The sequence below is a fragment of the Pelodiscus sinensis genome, chromosome 9 (assembly GCF_052426305.1).
Source record: "Pelodiscus sinensis isolate ZL-2025 chromosome 9, ASM5242630v1, whole genome shotgun sequence".
Classification (NCBI taxonomy): Eukaryota; Metazoa; Chordata; order Testudines; family Trionychidae; genus Pelodiscus; species Pelodiscus sinensis.
Genome location: NC_143060.1, coordinates 463701 through 480650, shown reverse-complemented (window position 1 = coordinate 480650; position 16950 = coordinate 463701). Strand labels below are relative to the sequence as shown.

General features: G+C 60.3%; 1 protein-coding gene across 2 annotated transcripts in view; it reads right to left on the bottom strand.

The window, feature by feature from the left end:
* The window catches only part of TIE1 (tyrosine kinase with immunoglobulin like and EGF like domains 1), a 75234-nt gene that overhangs the window by 35237 nt on the left and 23047 nt on the right, over positions 1 to 16950 (bottom strand). For both annotated transcript variants that reach the window (XM_089780360.1, XM_075914584.2), the window contains exons 5-9: positions 14952 to 15083; positions 7367 to 7507; positions 6653 to 6781; positions 3280 to 3425; positions 140 to 284 (exon numbers count right to left, since the gene is read on the bottom strand). In XM_089780360.1, the coding sequence (XP_089636486.1) occupies positions 140 to 284; positions 3280 to 3425; positions 6653 to 6781; positions 7367 to 7507; positions 14952 to 15083 (693 nt within the window). The remainder of the gene's footprint in view (positions 1 to 139; positions 285 to 3279; positions 3426 to 6652; positions 6782 to 7366; positions 7508 to 14951; positions 15084 to 16950) is intronic.

Genomic DNA, 16950 nt, shown 5'->3' with positions numbered 1-16950 from the left:
ACACGGAACAAGCAACGTGTAACACAGACACGGAACAAGCAACGGGTAACTCAGACATTGGGCTCCCGAGGGAGCTGGACGTCTCCAGCAGTGGAGATTCCACCTCTCTCTAGCTGCCTCAGCTATCCCAGCTGCTCACCTTTGACATTGACCTTGACTCTCCTGCTGTCCTGACCCCTGCTGGTGCAGACTCTGCATTCCCAGAGGCCCGTGTCCGCCGTGGTGAGCATGGGCACAAGGAACTCGGAGGTGGTTTGCTCTGTTTCCATGATGGCTTTCATTGACTGGGTTGGAGAAACTGTGGTTACTAGGACACAGCCTGTACAGAGCACTACCACAGCCAGATGGGCAGGAAGAGAGTTGGCTGCAGTGGGGAGAGGGAAGCTGCTCGGATCCAGAGAGCAGGCGGAGGGAGGAACAGGAAAGACAGAGAGCAGGTGCAAGGAGCTCTGGGAAGATGGGACGGGGGGCGCAGGGAGCCCCAGGGGAACACGCCGGGGGGCAGGGGATGGAGGCAGAGGGATCCCTGGGAAGACAGGCTGGGGGAGCACAGGGAGCCCCAGGGGAACAGGCCGGGGGGGTGTGTGTGGAGGTAGGGGGATCTCTGGGAGGACGGGTTGGGAAGCACAGGGAGCCCCAGGGGAACAGGCCGGGGGCGGAGGCAGAGGGATCCCTGGGAAGACAGGCTGGGGGAGCACAGGGAGCCCCAGGGGAACAGGCCGGGGGTGTGTGTGTGGAGGTAGGGGGATCTCTGGGAGGACGGGTCGGGAAGCACAGGGAGCCCCAGGGGAACAGGCCGGGGGCGGAGGCAGAGGGATCCCTAGGAAGACAGGACGGGGGGGGGGGGCACAGGGAGCCCCAGGGGAACACGCCGGGGGGCAGGGGATGGAGGCAGAGGGATCCCTGGGAAGACAGGCTGGGGGAGCACAGGGAGCCCCAGGGGAACAGGCCGGGGGGGTGTGTGTGGAGGTAGGGGGATCTCTGGGAGGACGGGTCGGGAAGCACAGGGAGCCCCAGGGGAACAGGCCGGGGGCGGAGGCAGAGGGATCCCTAGGAAGACAGGACGGGGGGGGGGGCACAGGGAGCCCCAGGGGAACAGGCCGGGGGTGGAGGCAGAGGGATCCCTAGGAAGACAGGACGGGGGGGGGGGCACAGGGAGCCCCAGGGGAACAGGCCGGGGGTGGAGGCAGAGGGATCCCTAGGAAGACAGGACGGGGGGGGGGGGCACAGGGAGCCCCAGGGGAACACGCCGGGGGGCAGGGGATGGAGGCAGAGGGATCCCTGGGAAGACAGGCTGGGGGAGCTCAGGGAGCCCCAGGGGAACAGGCCGGGGGGGTGTGTGTGGAGGTAGGGGGATCTCTGGGAGGACGGGTTGGGAAGCACAGGGAGCCCCAGGGGAACAGGCCGGGGGTGGAGGCAGAGGGATCACTAGGAAGACAGGAGGGGGGGGTGCAGGGAGCCCCAGGGGAACAGGCCGGGGGCGGAGGCAGAGGGATCCCTAGGAAGACAGGACGGGGGGGCACAGGGAGCCCCAGGGGAACAGGCCGGGGTTGGAGGCAGAGGGATCCCTAGGAAGACAGGACGGGGGGGGCACAGGGAGCCCCAGGGGAACAGGCCGGGGGCGGAGGCAGAGGGATCCCTAGGAAGACAGGACGGGGGGGGGGGGGGCACAGGGAGCCCCAGGGGAACAGGCCGGGGGTGGAGGCAGAGGGATCCCTAGGAAGACAGGACGGGGGGGGGGGGCACAGGGAGCCCCAGGGGAACAGGCCGGGGGCGGAGGCAGAGGGATCCCTGGGAAGACAGGACGGGGGGGCACAGGGAGCCCCAGGGGAACAGGCCGGGGGCGGAGGCAGAGGGATCCCTAGGAAGACAGGACGGGGGGGCACAGGGAGCCCCAGGGGAACAGGCCGGGGGCGGAGGCAGAGGGATCCCTAGGAAGACAGGACGGGGGGCACAGGGAGCCCCAGGGGAACAGGCCGGGGTTGGAGGCAGAGGGATCCCTGGGAAGACAGGACGGGGGGCACAGGGAGCCCCAGGGGAACAGGCCGGGGGCGGAGGCAGAGGGATCCCTAGGAAGACAGGACGGGGGGGGGGGGGCACAGGGAGCCCCAGGGGAACAGGCCGGGGGTGGAGGCAGAGGGATCCCTAGGAAGACAGGACGGGGGGGGCACAGGGAGCCCCAGGGGAACAGGCCGGGGTTGGAGGCAGAGGGATCCCTGGGAAGACAGGACGGGGGGCACAGGGAGCCCCAGGGGAACAGGCCGGGGTTGGAGGCAGAGGGATCCCTGGGAAGACAGGACGGGGGGGCACAGGGAGCCCCAGGGGAACAGGCCGGGGTTGGAGGCAGAGGGATCCCTGGGAAGACAGGAGGGGGGGCACAGGGAGCCCCAGGGGAACAGGCCGGGGTTGGAGGCAGAGGGATCCCTGGGAAGACAGGAGGGGGGGCACAGGGAGCCCCAGGGGAACAGGCTGGGGGTGGAGGCAGAGGGATCCCTAGGAAGACAGGACGGGGGGGCACAGGGAGCCCCAGGGGAACAGGCCGGGGGCGGAGGCAGAGGGATCCCTAGGAAGACAGGACGGGGGGGCACAGGGAGCCCCAGGGGAACACGCCGGGGGCGGAGGCAGAGGGATCCCTAGGAAGACAGGACGGGGGGGGCACAGGGAGCCCCAGGGGAACACGCCGGGGGGCGGAGGCAGAGGGATCCCTAGGAAGACAGGAGGGGGGGGTGCAGGGAGCCCCAGGGGAACACGCCGGGGGCGGAGGCAGAGGGATCCCTAGGAAGACAGGAGGGGGGGCGCAGGGAGCCCCAGGGGAACACGCCGGGGGCGGAGGCAGAGGGATCCCTAGGAAGACAGGACGGGGGGGCACAGGGAGCCCCAGGGGAACACGCCGGGGGCGGAGGCAGAGGGATCCCTAGGAAGACAGGACGGGGGGGGCACAGGGAGCCCCAGGGGAACACGCCGGGGGGCGGAGGCAGAGGGATCCCTAGGAAGACAGGACGGGGGCCACAGGGAGCCCCAGGGGAACACGCCGGGGGCGGAGGCAGAGGGATCCCTAGGAAGACAGGAGGGGGGGCACAGGGAGCCCCAGGGGAACACGCCGGGGGCGGAGGCAGAGGGATCCCTAGGAAGACAGGAGGGGGGGCGCAGGGAGCCCCAGGGGAACACGCTGGGGGTGGAGGCAGAGGGATCCCTAGGAAGACAGGAGGGGGGGCACAGGGAGCCCCAGGGGAACACGCCGGGGGTGGAGGCGCAGGGATACCCAGGGAGGGCAGGTACCGTGAGCACCGTCCCGTCAGCCTTGTGCAGCTCGATGCTGTCTCGCACTGGGGGCGGGTTGCCCGTGGCCGCACAGCTGATCACAGGCTGGGAGCCCACGTTGAACTCCAATTCTGTGTCCCAGTTGATGATCTGGGGGATCCGATCTGGACGCCAAAGAGCAGCACTGAGCACGCAAGCCGCTGGGCTTGTCAGATCCCAGGGAAGGAGTTCACCAGTTCAGCCTTAAGGGTGCGGGGGTATGGCAGCCCAGGGTGCATGGGGGCGGCTCTAGGTACCCAGCTACCCATTCCCAGCCAGCCAGCTGCAGGCCCGCAGGGGCTCGGGGCCAGGGGTTCTGCACCGAGGTCCTCCAGGCAGCTCCACACAGCCACCCTCACCAGTTCAGATGCCCTGAGGATGTGAGTGACCTGGGCTCCAGGGAGAAGTCCCAGCAAGGACAGCTGTGACGTAGTGGGGGTACTTGCTGGGATGTGGTGACCCCTGCTGTCTGGAGCAAGACCCAGCAGGGAAAGCCTCACTAGGCAGAGGTAAGGACAAACTTGTTGAACCAGTGGCCAGACACCCCCCATGGAGAGGAACAAAGGAAGGTGAATGCTGCCCTGGCTGGGGGGCAGGGCTGGAAGAGGGTGAGTTAGTTCCTGGCTGGAAGGCAGGGAATAGGGGGCTGGGACTCCCCTATCTCAAGGGGGGCACTGAGGCCTCTTAGCCCCAGTTCCTGTAACCAGATTCCATCTGTGCTGCGCTGTGCTGGAGGAGCAATAAACCACCCTCAATTCCACTGGCTGGTGCAGCCTGTTTGTGCCATTTCGGGGTGCAGGAGACGGGGAACCCCCAACGCGCCGTCACAACAGCTGATGGCTCTGGCCCCTCTTCTCCACTGACACGTCCTTGCTCTCGCCAGCACCATGTGCCCAGGCCAGTGCCTACAGGCCAGGATCGGAGCAGGGTCTGCTGGCCCCGCTCCCAATGCTGCAGCTCCCAGCGCTGGTCTTTGGCGGCTTTCCAGCCTGGGGCCCTGCCCCCACATCACCAGCCAGGCTGGGGCTGTGCATGCCCGTCTATGGCGGTACTGGGCGGGGAGCAGTGCCCCAGGGGGCTAGTACTGCAGCATTGCCGGGGCAGGGGGAAGGGCAGCGCCCCTGAGAATGCTAGCACCCCAGCATTGCCGTGGCAAGGACAGACTCTGCAGAGCAGTGCACCGGGGGGGTGTCCCAGCATTGCAGGGGCAGACCCCGCAGGGCTGGGGAAAGGGCAGAGCAGTGGGGGGTGTCCCAGCATTGCAGGGGCAGACCCCGCAGGGCTGGGGAAAGGGCAGAGCAGTGGGGGGGTGCCCCAGCATTGCAGGGGCAGACCCCGCAGGGCTGGGGAAAGGGCAGAGCACCGGGGGGGTGTCCCAGCATTGCAGGGGCAGACCCCGCAGGGCTGGGGAAAGGGCAGAGCAGTGGGGGGGTGCCCCAGCATTGCAGGGGCAGACCCCGCAGGGCTGGGGAAAGGGCAGAGCAGTGGGGGGGTGTCCCAGCATTGCAGGGGCAGACCCCGCAGGGCTGGGGAAAGGGCAGAGCAGTGGGGGGGTGTCCCAGCATTGTAGGGGCAGACACCGCAGGGCTGGGGCTGGGGCAGAGCAGTGGGGGGGTGTCCCAGCATTGCAGGGGCAGACCCCGCAGGGCTGGGGAAAGGGCAGAGCAGTGGGGGGGTGTCCCAGCATTGTAGGGGCAGACACCGCAGGGCTGGGGAAAGGGCAGAGCAGTGGGGGGGTGCCCCAGCATTGCAGGGGCAGACACCGCAGGGCTGGGGAAAGGGCAGAGCAGTGGGGGGGTGCCCCAGCATTGCAGGGGCAGACACCGCAGGGCTGGGGCTGGGGCAGAGCAGTGGGGGGGTGTCCCAGCATTGCAGGGGCAGACACCGCAGGGCTGGGGAAAGGGCAGAGCAGTGGGGGGGTGCCCCAGCATTGCAGGGGCAGACACCGCAGGGCTGGGGCTGGGGCAGAGCAGTGGGGGGGTGTCCCAGCATTGCAGGGGCAGACACCGCAGGGCTGGGGCTGGGGCAGAGCAGTGGGGGGGTGCCCCAGCATTGCAGGGGCAGACACCGCAGGGCTGGGGCTGGGGCAGAGCACCGGGGGGGTGTCCCAGCATTGCAGGGGCAGACACCGCAGGGCTGGGGAAAGGGCAGAGCAGTGGGGGGGTGCCCCAGCATTGCAGGGGCAGACACCGCAGGGCTGGGGCTGGGGCAGAGCAGTGGGGGGGTGTCCCAGCATTGCAGGGGCAGACCCCGCAGGGCTGGGGAAAGGGCAGAGCAGCGGGGGGGTGTCCCAGCATTGCAGGGGCAGACACCGCAGGGCTGGGGCTGGGGCAGAGCAGTGGGGGGGTGTCCCAGCATTGCAGGGGCAGACACCGCAGGGCTGGGGCTGGGGCAGAGCAGTGCGGGGGTGTCCCAGCATTGCAGGGGCAGACACCACAGGGCTGGGGCTGGGGCAGAGCAGTGGGGGGGTGTCCCAGCATTGCAGGGGCAGACACCGCAGGGCTGGGGAAAGGGCAGAGCAGCAGGGGGGTGCCCCAGCATTGCAGGGGTAGACACCGCAGGGCTGGGGCTGGGGCTGGGGCAGAGCAGTGGGGGGGTGTCCCAGCATTGTAGGGGCAGACACCGCAGGGCTGGGGCTGGGGCTGGGGCAGAGCAGTGGGGGGGTGTCCCAGCATTGTAGGGGCAGACACCGCAGGGCTGGGGAAAGGGCAGAGCAGCGGGGGGGGGGGGTGCCCCAGCATTGCAGGGGCAGACACCGCAGGGCTGGGGCTGGGGCAGAGCAGTGGGGGGGTGTCCCAGCATTGTAGGGGCAGACACCGCAGGGCTGGGGCTGGGGCAGAGCAGTGGGGGGGTGCCCCAGCATTGCAGGGACAGACCCCGCAGGGCTGGGGAAAGGGCAGAGCAGTGGGGGGGTGCCCCAGCATTGCAGGGGCAGACACCGCAGGGCTGGGGAAAGAGCAGAGCAGTGGGGGGGTGCCCCAGCATTGCAGGGGCAGACACCGCAGGGCTGGGGAAAGGGCAGAGCAGTGGGGGGGTGCCCCAGCATTGCAGGGGCAGACACCGCAGAGCTGGGGAAAGGGCAGAGCAGTGGGGGGGTGTCCCAGCATTGTAGGGGCAGACACCGCAGGGCTGGGGAAAGGGCAGAGCAGTGGGGGGGTGCCCCAGCATTGCAGGGGCAGACCCCGCAGGGCTGGGGAAAGGGCAGAGCAGTGGGGGGGGTGCCCCAGCATTGCAGGGGCAGACACCGCAGGGCTGGGGCTGGGGCAGAGCAGCGGCAGAGATCCCGCGGGTCCCTGCTGGGCAGTGTTGGGCCCATGGCAGATCAGGAGGGACGGCACCAAGGGAGCTCTACCTGATTTCTCGCAGTGTTCCCCGTGCCACCCTGAGGGGCAGACGCAGCCGGTGAAGCGGTTGCAGGCGCCTCCGTGTTGGCAGTGGCACTCCAGGGCACAGTCTGCGCCGTAGCGTCCGAGGGGGCAGGCTGAGGGAAGAGCCAAGCGTTCACTGGTGCAGGGCTTTGGCGTGAGGCCCGTGCAAGGCAGAGCACAAGCAGCGCCTACAACCAGGGCTCCCCCAGGACTGGGTGCCCAGGGCCCAAGAGCCAGGGCTCGCCTGCCCTTCTGTCCAAGCAGCGAGGTGTGCTCGCTTGGGACTTTCTACTGCGGGCCCCACCCCAGCCTCTCCCAGCCCACCGTGTCCCTGGGATGCACTGGGGGTCAGAGGAGATGGGCATCGGCTAAGTTTGAGCTGTGGAAGTTCCCGTTCTCAAACCACTTTGCATCTGGGCTGGGCTGCTGCGGGTGCTTTGCTTGGGGGCTGCGCGCTGGAGACAGGAGCCCTGCTCATCCTTCCCCAAGGAGAAGCGCCGTCGTACCCGGAAAGCTGCCCAGGCAGCAGGGAGACCCAAACCACAGCAAGGAACCCAGCCGAATGGGGTGGGGTGGGAGTGGGGAGCTGCCTTGGCCCCACTGCTAAGGAGCAGGCTCAGGCCCCTGTGTGTGGTGACTCCCCTTGGGCCTGAAAGGAGCCAGCCTGGATCCAGCAGGGAGAGGCCAAGCTACTGTACCTGTGCTGCACTGGGAGCCGCTCCATCCGGATGCGCAGGAGCAGCCGTAGGGATCCGGCAGGCAGAAGCTCAGCCCCTTGCAGCCCTGCTCACTGTTGCACCGTTCCTGGCAGTTACGGCCAAACCTGCCTTCCCTGCAGGCTTCAGGACAAGACAAATCCCCTCAGGCCTCTGCCCCAGTTGCTGCTCTCCTGCCAAGGGCCTGGCCCTGCCCCAATAAACCCAGCTCAGCCTCTCCAGCAGGACAAGCCACGCTGCCAGCACCCAGGTCCATAGACAGCTCAGAGCTCAGCAAACCCAGCGGGAAGTGAGGCGGTTCTGGCCCAACTGTGGCTGAGCACAAAGTCTGCTCAGTGCCACAGGGCAGAGCAGAGGTGCTGGCTGAGGGACCAAACTCCCGATAGTATGTATGGAAGATCTTGACCACAGTCTCTGTTAAGAATCTTTCACATATACTCAAACCTTACGGGCCTGGTCTGAGGCCTGAGGCCTAGCTAACAACGGACAATACATGATTAAAAGGAAACAGAGACAAGCAAAGACAGGCCTTGTTTGTACAACTAGGCATGAAACAAGCTGAGACAGCAGAATCCCAGGTGCAGGGCAGTAGTTGGGGCCTTATCGTGAATTACAGACACATAACTCCTTGAGAGTGACCTCGAACGTCTGCCTACCAAGTTCAGGAGGCGATAGCAGTGTAGCCTCCCCACACCCCAGCCAGGGTTCGGGGAGGGGAGCCGGCCAGCATGCTAGCATGAGTAATGATAGCCGCCCATCCCAGATGCCAATCCAGTCCAAAGGGGCGCAGTAGTAAATATATACAATTGCCAATGCTGTGTACTCGTTACTGTTCTCTTTGTTTTAAGACCATGGAGGAATGTACCTGCAAGCAAACCTGTCTGGGAGATGCCACCTGTCATTTCTATGGACCTGAAATCTATTTACTGCAAAATGACACTTGAGACGCAACACCTGTTTATTAGCACACATGTAAACCTGAGCTATGGGCGGAGCATTTATGTAATCCCAGCCCGTCGCATCTCTCCGCCCATTGGCACCCTATATAATCTACAGTAACCCACTGTTGGGCAGTCTCACTGACAGGAATCCCATCCTGTCACGTCTCTCCGCCCATTGGCACCCTATATAATCTATAGTAACCCACTGTTGGGCAGTCTCACTGATGGGAATCCCATCCCATCGCGTCTCTCCGCCCATTGGCACCCTATATAATCTATAGTAACCCACTGTTGGGCAGTCTCACTGACAGGAATCCCACCCTGTCACGTCTCTCCGCCCATTGGTATCCTATATACTCTATAGTAACCCACTGTTGGGCAGTCTCACTGACAGGAATCCCACCCCGTCACGTCTCTCTGCCCATTGGCACCTTATATAATCTATAGTAACCCACTGTTGGGCAGTCTCACTGATGGGAATCCTACCCCGTCATGTCTCTCCGCCCATTGGCACCTTATATAATCTATAGTAACCCACTCTTGGGCAGTCTCACTGACAGGAATCCCACCCCGTCACGTCTCTCCGCCCATTGGCACCCTATATAATCTATAGTAGACCACTGTTGGGCAGTCTCACTGAGCCTAACAGCAAAGCGAAACGCCGCCAGCACTGTGCGTAATAAACCCTTGTGCTTGGATCTATACAGTGTCGAACTTCTATTTCTTCACTGGCCAGATGCAACACAAGCCAAATGTGCGTCAGCGGCAGGTGAAAAAGCGCCGCTCTCTGGGGCCAAACAGGAACGTCCCTGCGCAGCCCTGTGGCTGTGACGCTGTCAGAGACAAGGCTAATCTGAATGGGCCCAGACACCACATAGCCTCAGCTCCTGCCCAGAGCAATCTGTCTGCCCCAGCCCCGTTTGCAGCATGCACTGCAAGGGGGAGCAGCATTGGGCTGGGTTGGGATTTCTGCACTTGCCAGCACAGGGGATCTCAGCTCAGGGGACTATGAACAAGATGCTCTTTGGATAGGGGCAGAGCCTCTGAGAGCCCAGGCTGCCAGGCCAGGCCACAAGGACTAGAGACACAGATTATACGACCACAAAGGACCACTGTGACCATCTGGTCTGGCCTCCTGCACAGCTCAGGCTAGAGACAGTGCACAGATTGAGTGTGGAACGCGTCCCCCGCCCCACCTCATCCTCACACCTCTTCTCTGGGCCTAACCCAGCATCTCCACACCCCTCTAGCTGTGCCCCGTGCCGGCACAAGCCTCACCACTGCTGTGTACAGAGGCACAAATCACCACCCTGCTTGACAGTCTCACGGGGATTTGCTCCCTCCCCCGTGAGTCTCTGGCGAGTGCACACCTGTGCAATGAGAGACCCCTCGTGGGGATCTGCCCCCTCCCCCATGGGTCTAAGGCGAGTGCACACCTGTGCAATGAGAGACCCCTCGTGGGGATCTGCCCCCTCCCCCATGGGTCTAAGGCGAGTGCACACCTGTGCAATGAGAGACCCCTCGTGGGGATCTGCCCCCTCCCCCATGGGTCTAAGGCGAGTGCACACCTGTGCAATGAGAGACCCCTCGTGGGGATCTGCCCCCTCCCCCATGGGTCTATGGCGAGTGCACACCTGTGCAATGAGAGACCCCTCGTGGGGATCTGCCCCCTCCCCCATGGGTCTATGGCGAGTGCACACCTGTGCAATGAGAGACCCCTCGTGGGGATCTGCCCCCTCCCCCATGGGTCTAAGGCGAGTGCACACCTGTGCAATGAGAGACCCCTCGTGGGGATCTGCCCCCTCCCCCGTGGGTCTATGGCGAGTGCACACCTGTGCAATGAGAGACCCCTCGTGGGGATCTGCCCCCTCCCCCGTGGGTCTAAGGCGAGTGCACACCTGTGCAATGAGAGACCCCTCGTGGGGATTTGCCCCCTCCCCCGTGGGTCTAAGGCGAGTGCACACCTGTATAGTGAGAGACCCCTCGTGGGGATCTGCCCCCTCCCCCGTGGGTCTAAGGCGAGTGCACACCTGTGCAATGAGAGACCCCTCGTGGGGATCTGCCCCCTCCCCCGTGGGACTACAGTGAGTGCACACCCGTATAGTGAGAGACCCCTCGTGGGGATCTGCTCCCTCCCCGTGGGACTACGGTGAGTGCACACCTGTATAGTGAGAGACCCCTCGTGGGGATCTGCCCCCTCCCCGTGGGACTACGGTGAGTGCACACCTGTATAGTGAGAGACCCCTCGTGGGGATCTGCTCCCTCCCCGTGGGACTACGGTGAGTGCACACCTGTATAGTGAGACCCCCCCGTGGGGATCTGCCCCCTCCCCGTGGGACTACAGTGAGTGCACACCTGTGCAATGAGAGACCCCTCGTGGGGATCTGCCCCCTCCCCCGTGGGACTACAGTGAGTGCACACCTGTATAGTGAGAGACCCCTCGTGGGGATCTGCCCCCTCCCCCGTGGGACTACGGTGAGTGCACACCTGTATAGTGAGAGACCCCTCGTGGGGATCTGCCCCCTCCCCCGTGGGACTACAGTGAGTGCACACCTGTGCAATGAGAGACCCCTTGTGGGGATCTGCTCCCTCCCCGTGGGACTACGGTGAGTGCACACCTGTGTAATGAGAGACCCCTCGTGGGGATCTGCCCCCTCCCCCGTGGGACTACAGTGAGTGCACACCTGTATAGTGAGAGACCCCTCGTGGGGATCTGCCCCCTCCCCGTGGGACTACAGTGAGTGCACACCCGTGAGGTCACTGTATTCTGGGTGCAACATGGAAGGGAGCCTGAGCTCTGTGACTCTCCTCCCTCATGGGGTCCCAGAGCCCAGCCTCCAGCCCAGCTCAAATACCACAGTCCAAGGGCCCCTTAGCCTGAGCTGTGCGAGCCTGAGTCAGCTGCCACGGGCTGGGCCAGTGGTGGGTGTTCACTGCAGTGTAGACATGCCCTGGGTGTTCAGACTGTACTCTGCTCTAAACCCCTCGCTCACACCAGTACAGGGCAACATCCCAGGGTTCGATCCCTGGTTTTCTGCCCCTCTTTACAAGGACCTGGGGAAACGTGATCTCCCTCCCTAGGGAAAACCCTCTGGGTGTCCCGCCTCGTAACACTTCTTTCCTGGCTTTTATCACCTTAGCCTGACCAGTTCGTCCCTTTCCTCCCAGCCCCTCCCTCTCATTAGCTCATTGGTCATGCAGCTGTCGCTCAGGCGACAGTAGTCAGGGTGCTGGCCACCTGCGTGGTCTCAGCGCTCTGTCACACACCTCCCCATGAGCTTCCAGTGCAACGCACACAGGGCTACTGGAATCCTGGGATATAGTGAGCAGGGTGAGGGCTAACCTCTGTCTCCGGTGAGCCTGCGACTGGACCACTGCAGCCAGTTCTGACAGGCACCTTTTTCAAAGGGCGTTGAGCCCGTGCAGAGGGGGGCCACGAGGATGAGAGGGGGGCTGGAGATCCCACCTTACCTTGAGACACTAAGGCTCAGTCTGGCTGGTTTAGCAGAAAGATTGAGAGGTGACTTGATTACAGGGTAAGTCTGTTCATGGGCAGCAAACAGCAGGTACATCAGGGCTCTTATTCATCACACCAGCTACATGTTCGGTTAGTTAACAAAGTGCTACCAGACCATTGGTTGTTTTTTTCTATACAGTCTCACTCGGCTACCCCTGAAGCTTATTCAGCAGAGAAAGACAGAACAGGACCACAGTTGTTCTGGCATTTCAAACTAGAAATGGGGCCAGACATGACCCATCCAGGCAACTGACCACGGGAAGGAAACACTTCCACCTCCTGTTGCCTTTAGATCCAGCCCGGCTGCCTTTCTGGAAGAGCTACTTTACCAAACTGGATTCAAAACAAGGGAGGGGCTGAAACTCTCTGGCCTGTGACCAGCGGGAGATGGAACTAGCTGATTTGAATGGCCCCTTCTGGCCCCAAAGCTTATGTGCCTATGAACCCAGACCCTCAGCAGGGGGAGTTTTTAAAGGCCTCTTTACCGAAGGATGATCCCACTGTCCCAGGATGGAAGACCCAGGCTTGGCACAGAGGGGTGAGATGACACCCTGCCTCCCACACTCACACAAGCAGAGCCTCTTGGGGAGAAGGCTCCCTCAGATCCCTTAATGCAGGGCCACTCTCGGGGGCAGGTGAGGCCCCTGCTCCTGTCCCCACCCTGTGGAGAGACCCAGCCTCCGACGCAGGGACTCCAAACAACAGACATACGCAAGTCAAGCGAGGCCCCAAAGCAGCCAACAGCTCAAGCCTATCACCAGCTGAGTCAGACCGAGGTCAGCACCATTTCCCGTCCCAAAAGGAGGCCCACTCCAGCCCAGACTCTCCTCCGCAATGCCCAAGGAGCCCCGGCTCCGTCACAGCCTGTCCCCACCCTTGCCTCACTGGCCCTGCCAGGTGGCAGAGAAAGGGCACCTCAGCAGGGCGGGGGGAGGGGAGGGAGGATTTGGTGGTGATGGGGGACTTCAACTATCCAGACACATGTTGGGAAACCAACTCTGCCCACAACCTACACAAGCAATTTCATCACTGCACCCAACCACGTCAGCGGCTCATTTAACTGCACATCCACTGATGTGATCTATGCCATCCAATGCCAGCAATGCCCCTCTGCCATGTGTATTGGCCAAACTGGACAGTCTCTACGGGAAAGAATTAATGGACACAAATCAGAGATCCGTAAAGGAACACACAGAAACCCATTGGAGAACACTTCAACCTGCCCGGACACTCACTAATGGATCTCCAAGTCACCGTGATGTTTCAGGCCAATTCCACCAGCCAAGGGAAGCCTTGGAACTTAACTTCATTTACAAATTTGGGAGCCATTAAGAAGGTATGAACAAAGACATTACCTGGCTATCACACGGCCTTCAACACCCTAATGACATAACCAATTGAATAACAGGTACTTACGAACAATTTGCACCTTCTCTATCAGCTTCTTGTAACTTGAACACTCTAATTAACTATTTTTTCTCTTGCTTCCCCCCCTTCCCTATTTATTCTGGGATCTGGACTTTTTATACTCCATTCATCTGAGGAAGTGGGTTCTGCCCACGAAAGCTCATGATACCATCTACATGTTTTGTTAGTCTTTAAGGTGCTGCTAGACTATTCATTGTTTTTTTTTAGTTTTTCCAGGTACAGACTAACTTGGCTACCCCCCTGAAGCTTTTAAAGAGCAGGGCACAGATTATCCAATAAGTTTTATTTCAGAAGGTTGAGAAAGCTACCGGGGGGGGGGGACCTGTTCCAGATTTGATTTTAACAAATAGAGAGGAACTGGTTGAAAATTTGAAAGTGGAAGGCAGCTTGGGTGAAAGTGATCATGAAATCAGAGTTCACAATTCTAAGGAAGGGTAGAAGAGAACAGCAAAACAGAATCAATGGATTCAGGAAGGCAGATTTTAGTAAACTCAGAGAACTGGTAGATAAGGTCCCAGGGAAGCAAGACTAAGAGAAAAACAACTGAAGAGAACTGGCAGTTTTAAAAAAGGACATTATTAAGGGGCCAAAGCAAACTATTCCACTGCATAGGAAAGATAGAAAGTCTGGCAGCAGACTACCTTGGATCAACCAGGAGATCTTACATGATTAGACCTCAGTTGGAGTATTGTGTCCAGTTCTGAGTACCACATTTCAGGAAAGATGTGGAGAAATTGGAGAAGGTCCAGAGAAGAGCAACAAAAATGATTAAAGGCCTAGAAGACATGAGCTATGAGGGAAGATTGAAAGAACTGGGCTTGTTTAAGTTTAGAAAAGAGAAGACTGAGGGGGGGCACGATAGCTGTTTTCAAGTATCTAAAAGGGTGTTACATGGAAGAGGGGAAAAAATTGTTCTCCTTGGCCTCTGATGATAGGACCAGAAGCAATGGGCTTAAATTATAGAAAGGGAAGTTTAGTTTGGACATTAGGAAAAAATTTCTACCTGTCAGGGTGGTTAAACACTGGACTAAATTGCCTAGGGAGGTTGTGAAATGTCCATCACTGGACATAAGGGCAGGTTGGACAGACATCTGTCAGGGATGATCTAGACGGTGCTTGGTCCTGCCGTGAGGGTAGGGGACTGGACTCAATGACCTCTCGAGGTCCCTGCCAGTTTTAGCATTCTATGATTCCATGTTTTCATCAGTTTCCCTGTTACTGGCATATTCCCACAGTATCCCACTGATCCCATATGGTGGACTGAATCCCTGTTCTGCCTCCTAACCAGCTCAGTGTAACTCACGAGCAGTTTGGGTCTTCTGTGATTCTACATGCCTCCTCCCCCGGGGCCGGGCTGTAGAGCCCCAGCACCCCCTCCTCCCACAGGGCCGGGCTGTAGAGGCCCAGCACCCCCTCCTCCCACGGGGCCGGGCTGTAGAGGCCCAGCACCCCCTCCTCCCACGGGGCCGGGCTGTAGAGGCCCAGCACCCCCTCCTCCCATGGGGCCGGGCTGTAGAGGCCCAGCACCCCCTCCTCCCACGGGGCCGGGCTGTAGAGGCCCAGCACCCCCTCCTCCCACGGGGCCGGGCTGTAGAGGCCCAGCACCCCCTCCTCCCACGGGGCCGGGCTGTAGAGGCCCAGCACCCCCTCCTCCCACGGGGCCGGGCTGTAGAGGCCATACCTTTCTCACAGCGTGTGCCCATGAAACCTGGGGGGCAGATACACTCTCCAACGGTGTCGTGGCAGATGCCTCCATGCAGGCAGTCAGGACAGTCCTTCTCACAGGAGGAGCCCCACTTCTTCGCTGGGCACCCTGGGGAGAAAGCGGAGGGGCTCAGGGAAGCGCCAGTCCCCATGGAGCTGTGGGAGCACCGTCTGCAGGCGTAGTCTGCACTGAGAAATGAGCCAAAGCCCGAGGGAAGGCCTGTGCTCTCGGCAGGGCCAGGACCGTGGGACCCACACACGGATTCCAGTCCCGTGGCACACACATGTTGTGCCCCTCCCGGTAACAGCTCTGCGTGAACGCCCCACGGGCACCCCGAAGAGCAAAGCTGAGCTGCCGCTCTCTCCCTGCTCCCTGTTCTCTGGCGTCTGCCCCTCTGTGTCATGCAGGCCTGGACCCTGGCGCCGCCTTCACCTCCTCTCCTCCTTGCAGCCATGCAGTCACCTCTCTGTCATGCATGGACAGGTGACTCGCTCATGTGACCAACTCCATTTTGTAGCTGTCCTTTTCCACAGCAGGAACTCTGAGAATCCCTCCACACGGCCTAGGATGGAAAAAGGGCTCTCCATTTCGTCTTCAGTCCAGCTCATTGCCTCTGGAGGATTCTCGCTATGAACTGCAGTTTGAAAGGATGGATGAGCCATCCTAAAGTGGATGTATTCCAGAGACTTGATTGAAGACAGCAGATTATTCCACCTCTGCTACACGCCTGCACCTAGGACTTTGCAGCTGGTATATGTTAGGGATGTGAACAACTAGTCAAGCAGTCGACTATCCGATAAGCAAATGCTTATTGGATAGTCAACACACTAGTCGACTAGTCGTCCCCCCCCCCGCTGTATCTATCAGAAAGAGGCAGCAAGGGCAGGGGGAGAGGAGGGAGCGCTTCAAAGGGCAGCACCGTGTGGAGCCCAGGGCCAGCTCTGGAGTCCCCAGGCTGCACGTGGCATTTCAAAGTGGCAGCACTACGTGGAGCCTGGGATCAGCTGGGGACTCCCCCCTCAGCCCAGGCTCCATACAGCGCTGCTGCTTTGAAATACCACGTGCAGCCTGATGCTGGGCTTCCCGCACCATTTCAAATCAGCGGGGCTGCATGGGGCCTGGGGTCAGCTTTGAAAAGCCACAGGGAGCACAGGGCTAATGGGAGACTGGGGCTGTTTCTACACTTCAAAGGTGGAGGCACCATTATGGACTAATCAAATAGTCGATGCAAATTGCACTGATTATTCAATTAGCCAATTAATCAAAATTTAATTTCCCTACTATATGTATTGACTCCTCTAACAATTTTCTTTCTTTCTTTCTTTCTTTCTTTCTTTCTTTCTTTCTTTCTTTCTTTCTTTCTTTCTTTCTTTCTTTCTTTCTTTCTTTCTTTCTTTCTTTCTTTCTTTCTTTCTTTCTTTCTTTCTTTCTTTCTTTCTGTAAACCTTTAGATTTTCAATTCTAAACAACTGACAATGGTGTGTTTTTTGAGAAAAGATCTGAGTTCCAAACTGACCAGTAACAGGGCTAGTCTTTGGGATTGGAAGAATATTTTTATTTGATCAGATTGCCGTAAAAGGAGTGTTACAGGTAGTGACACTAGACAACTGGGGTGTGTCTAGACTACAGTGTTTTGTCGACAAAAGTGGACTTTTGTCGACAAAACTATACCTGCATCTACACTACCACTGAGTTCTGTCGACATAACGTCGACAGAACTCAGCAGTTTTGTCGACGCTGGTAAACCTCATTTTACGAGGCATAACGCCTTCTGTCGACAGAGTTCTGTCGACAGAAGGTGTTATTGCATGTAGGGTTGTGTCTAGAATACAGGGTTTTGTCGACAACACAGCTTGCTTTGTCGACAGAACTGAATGTAGTCTAGACGCTCTTTGTCAACAGAAGCTTTGTCGACAGTATCTGTCGACAAAACTTCTGTCGACAAAACCCTGTAGTCTAGACGTACCCCTGGAGT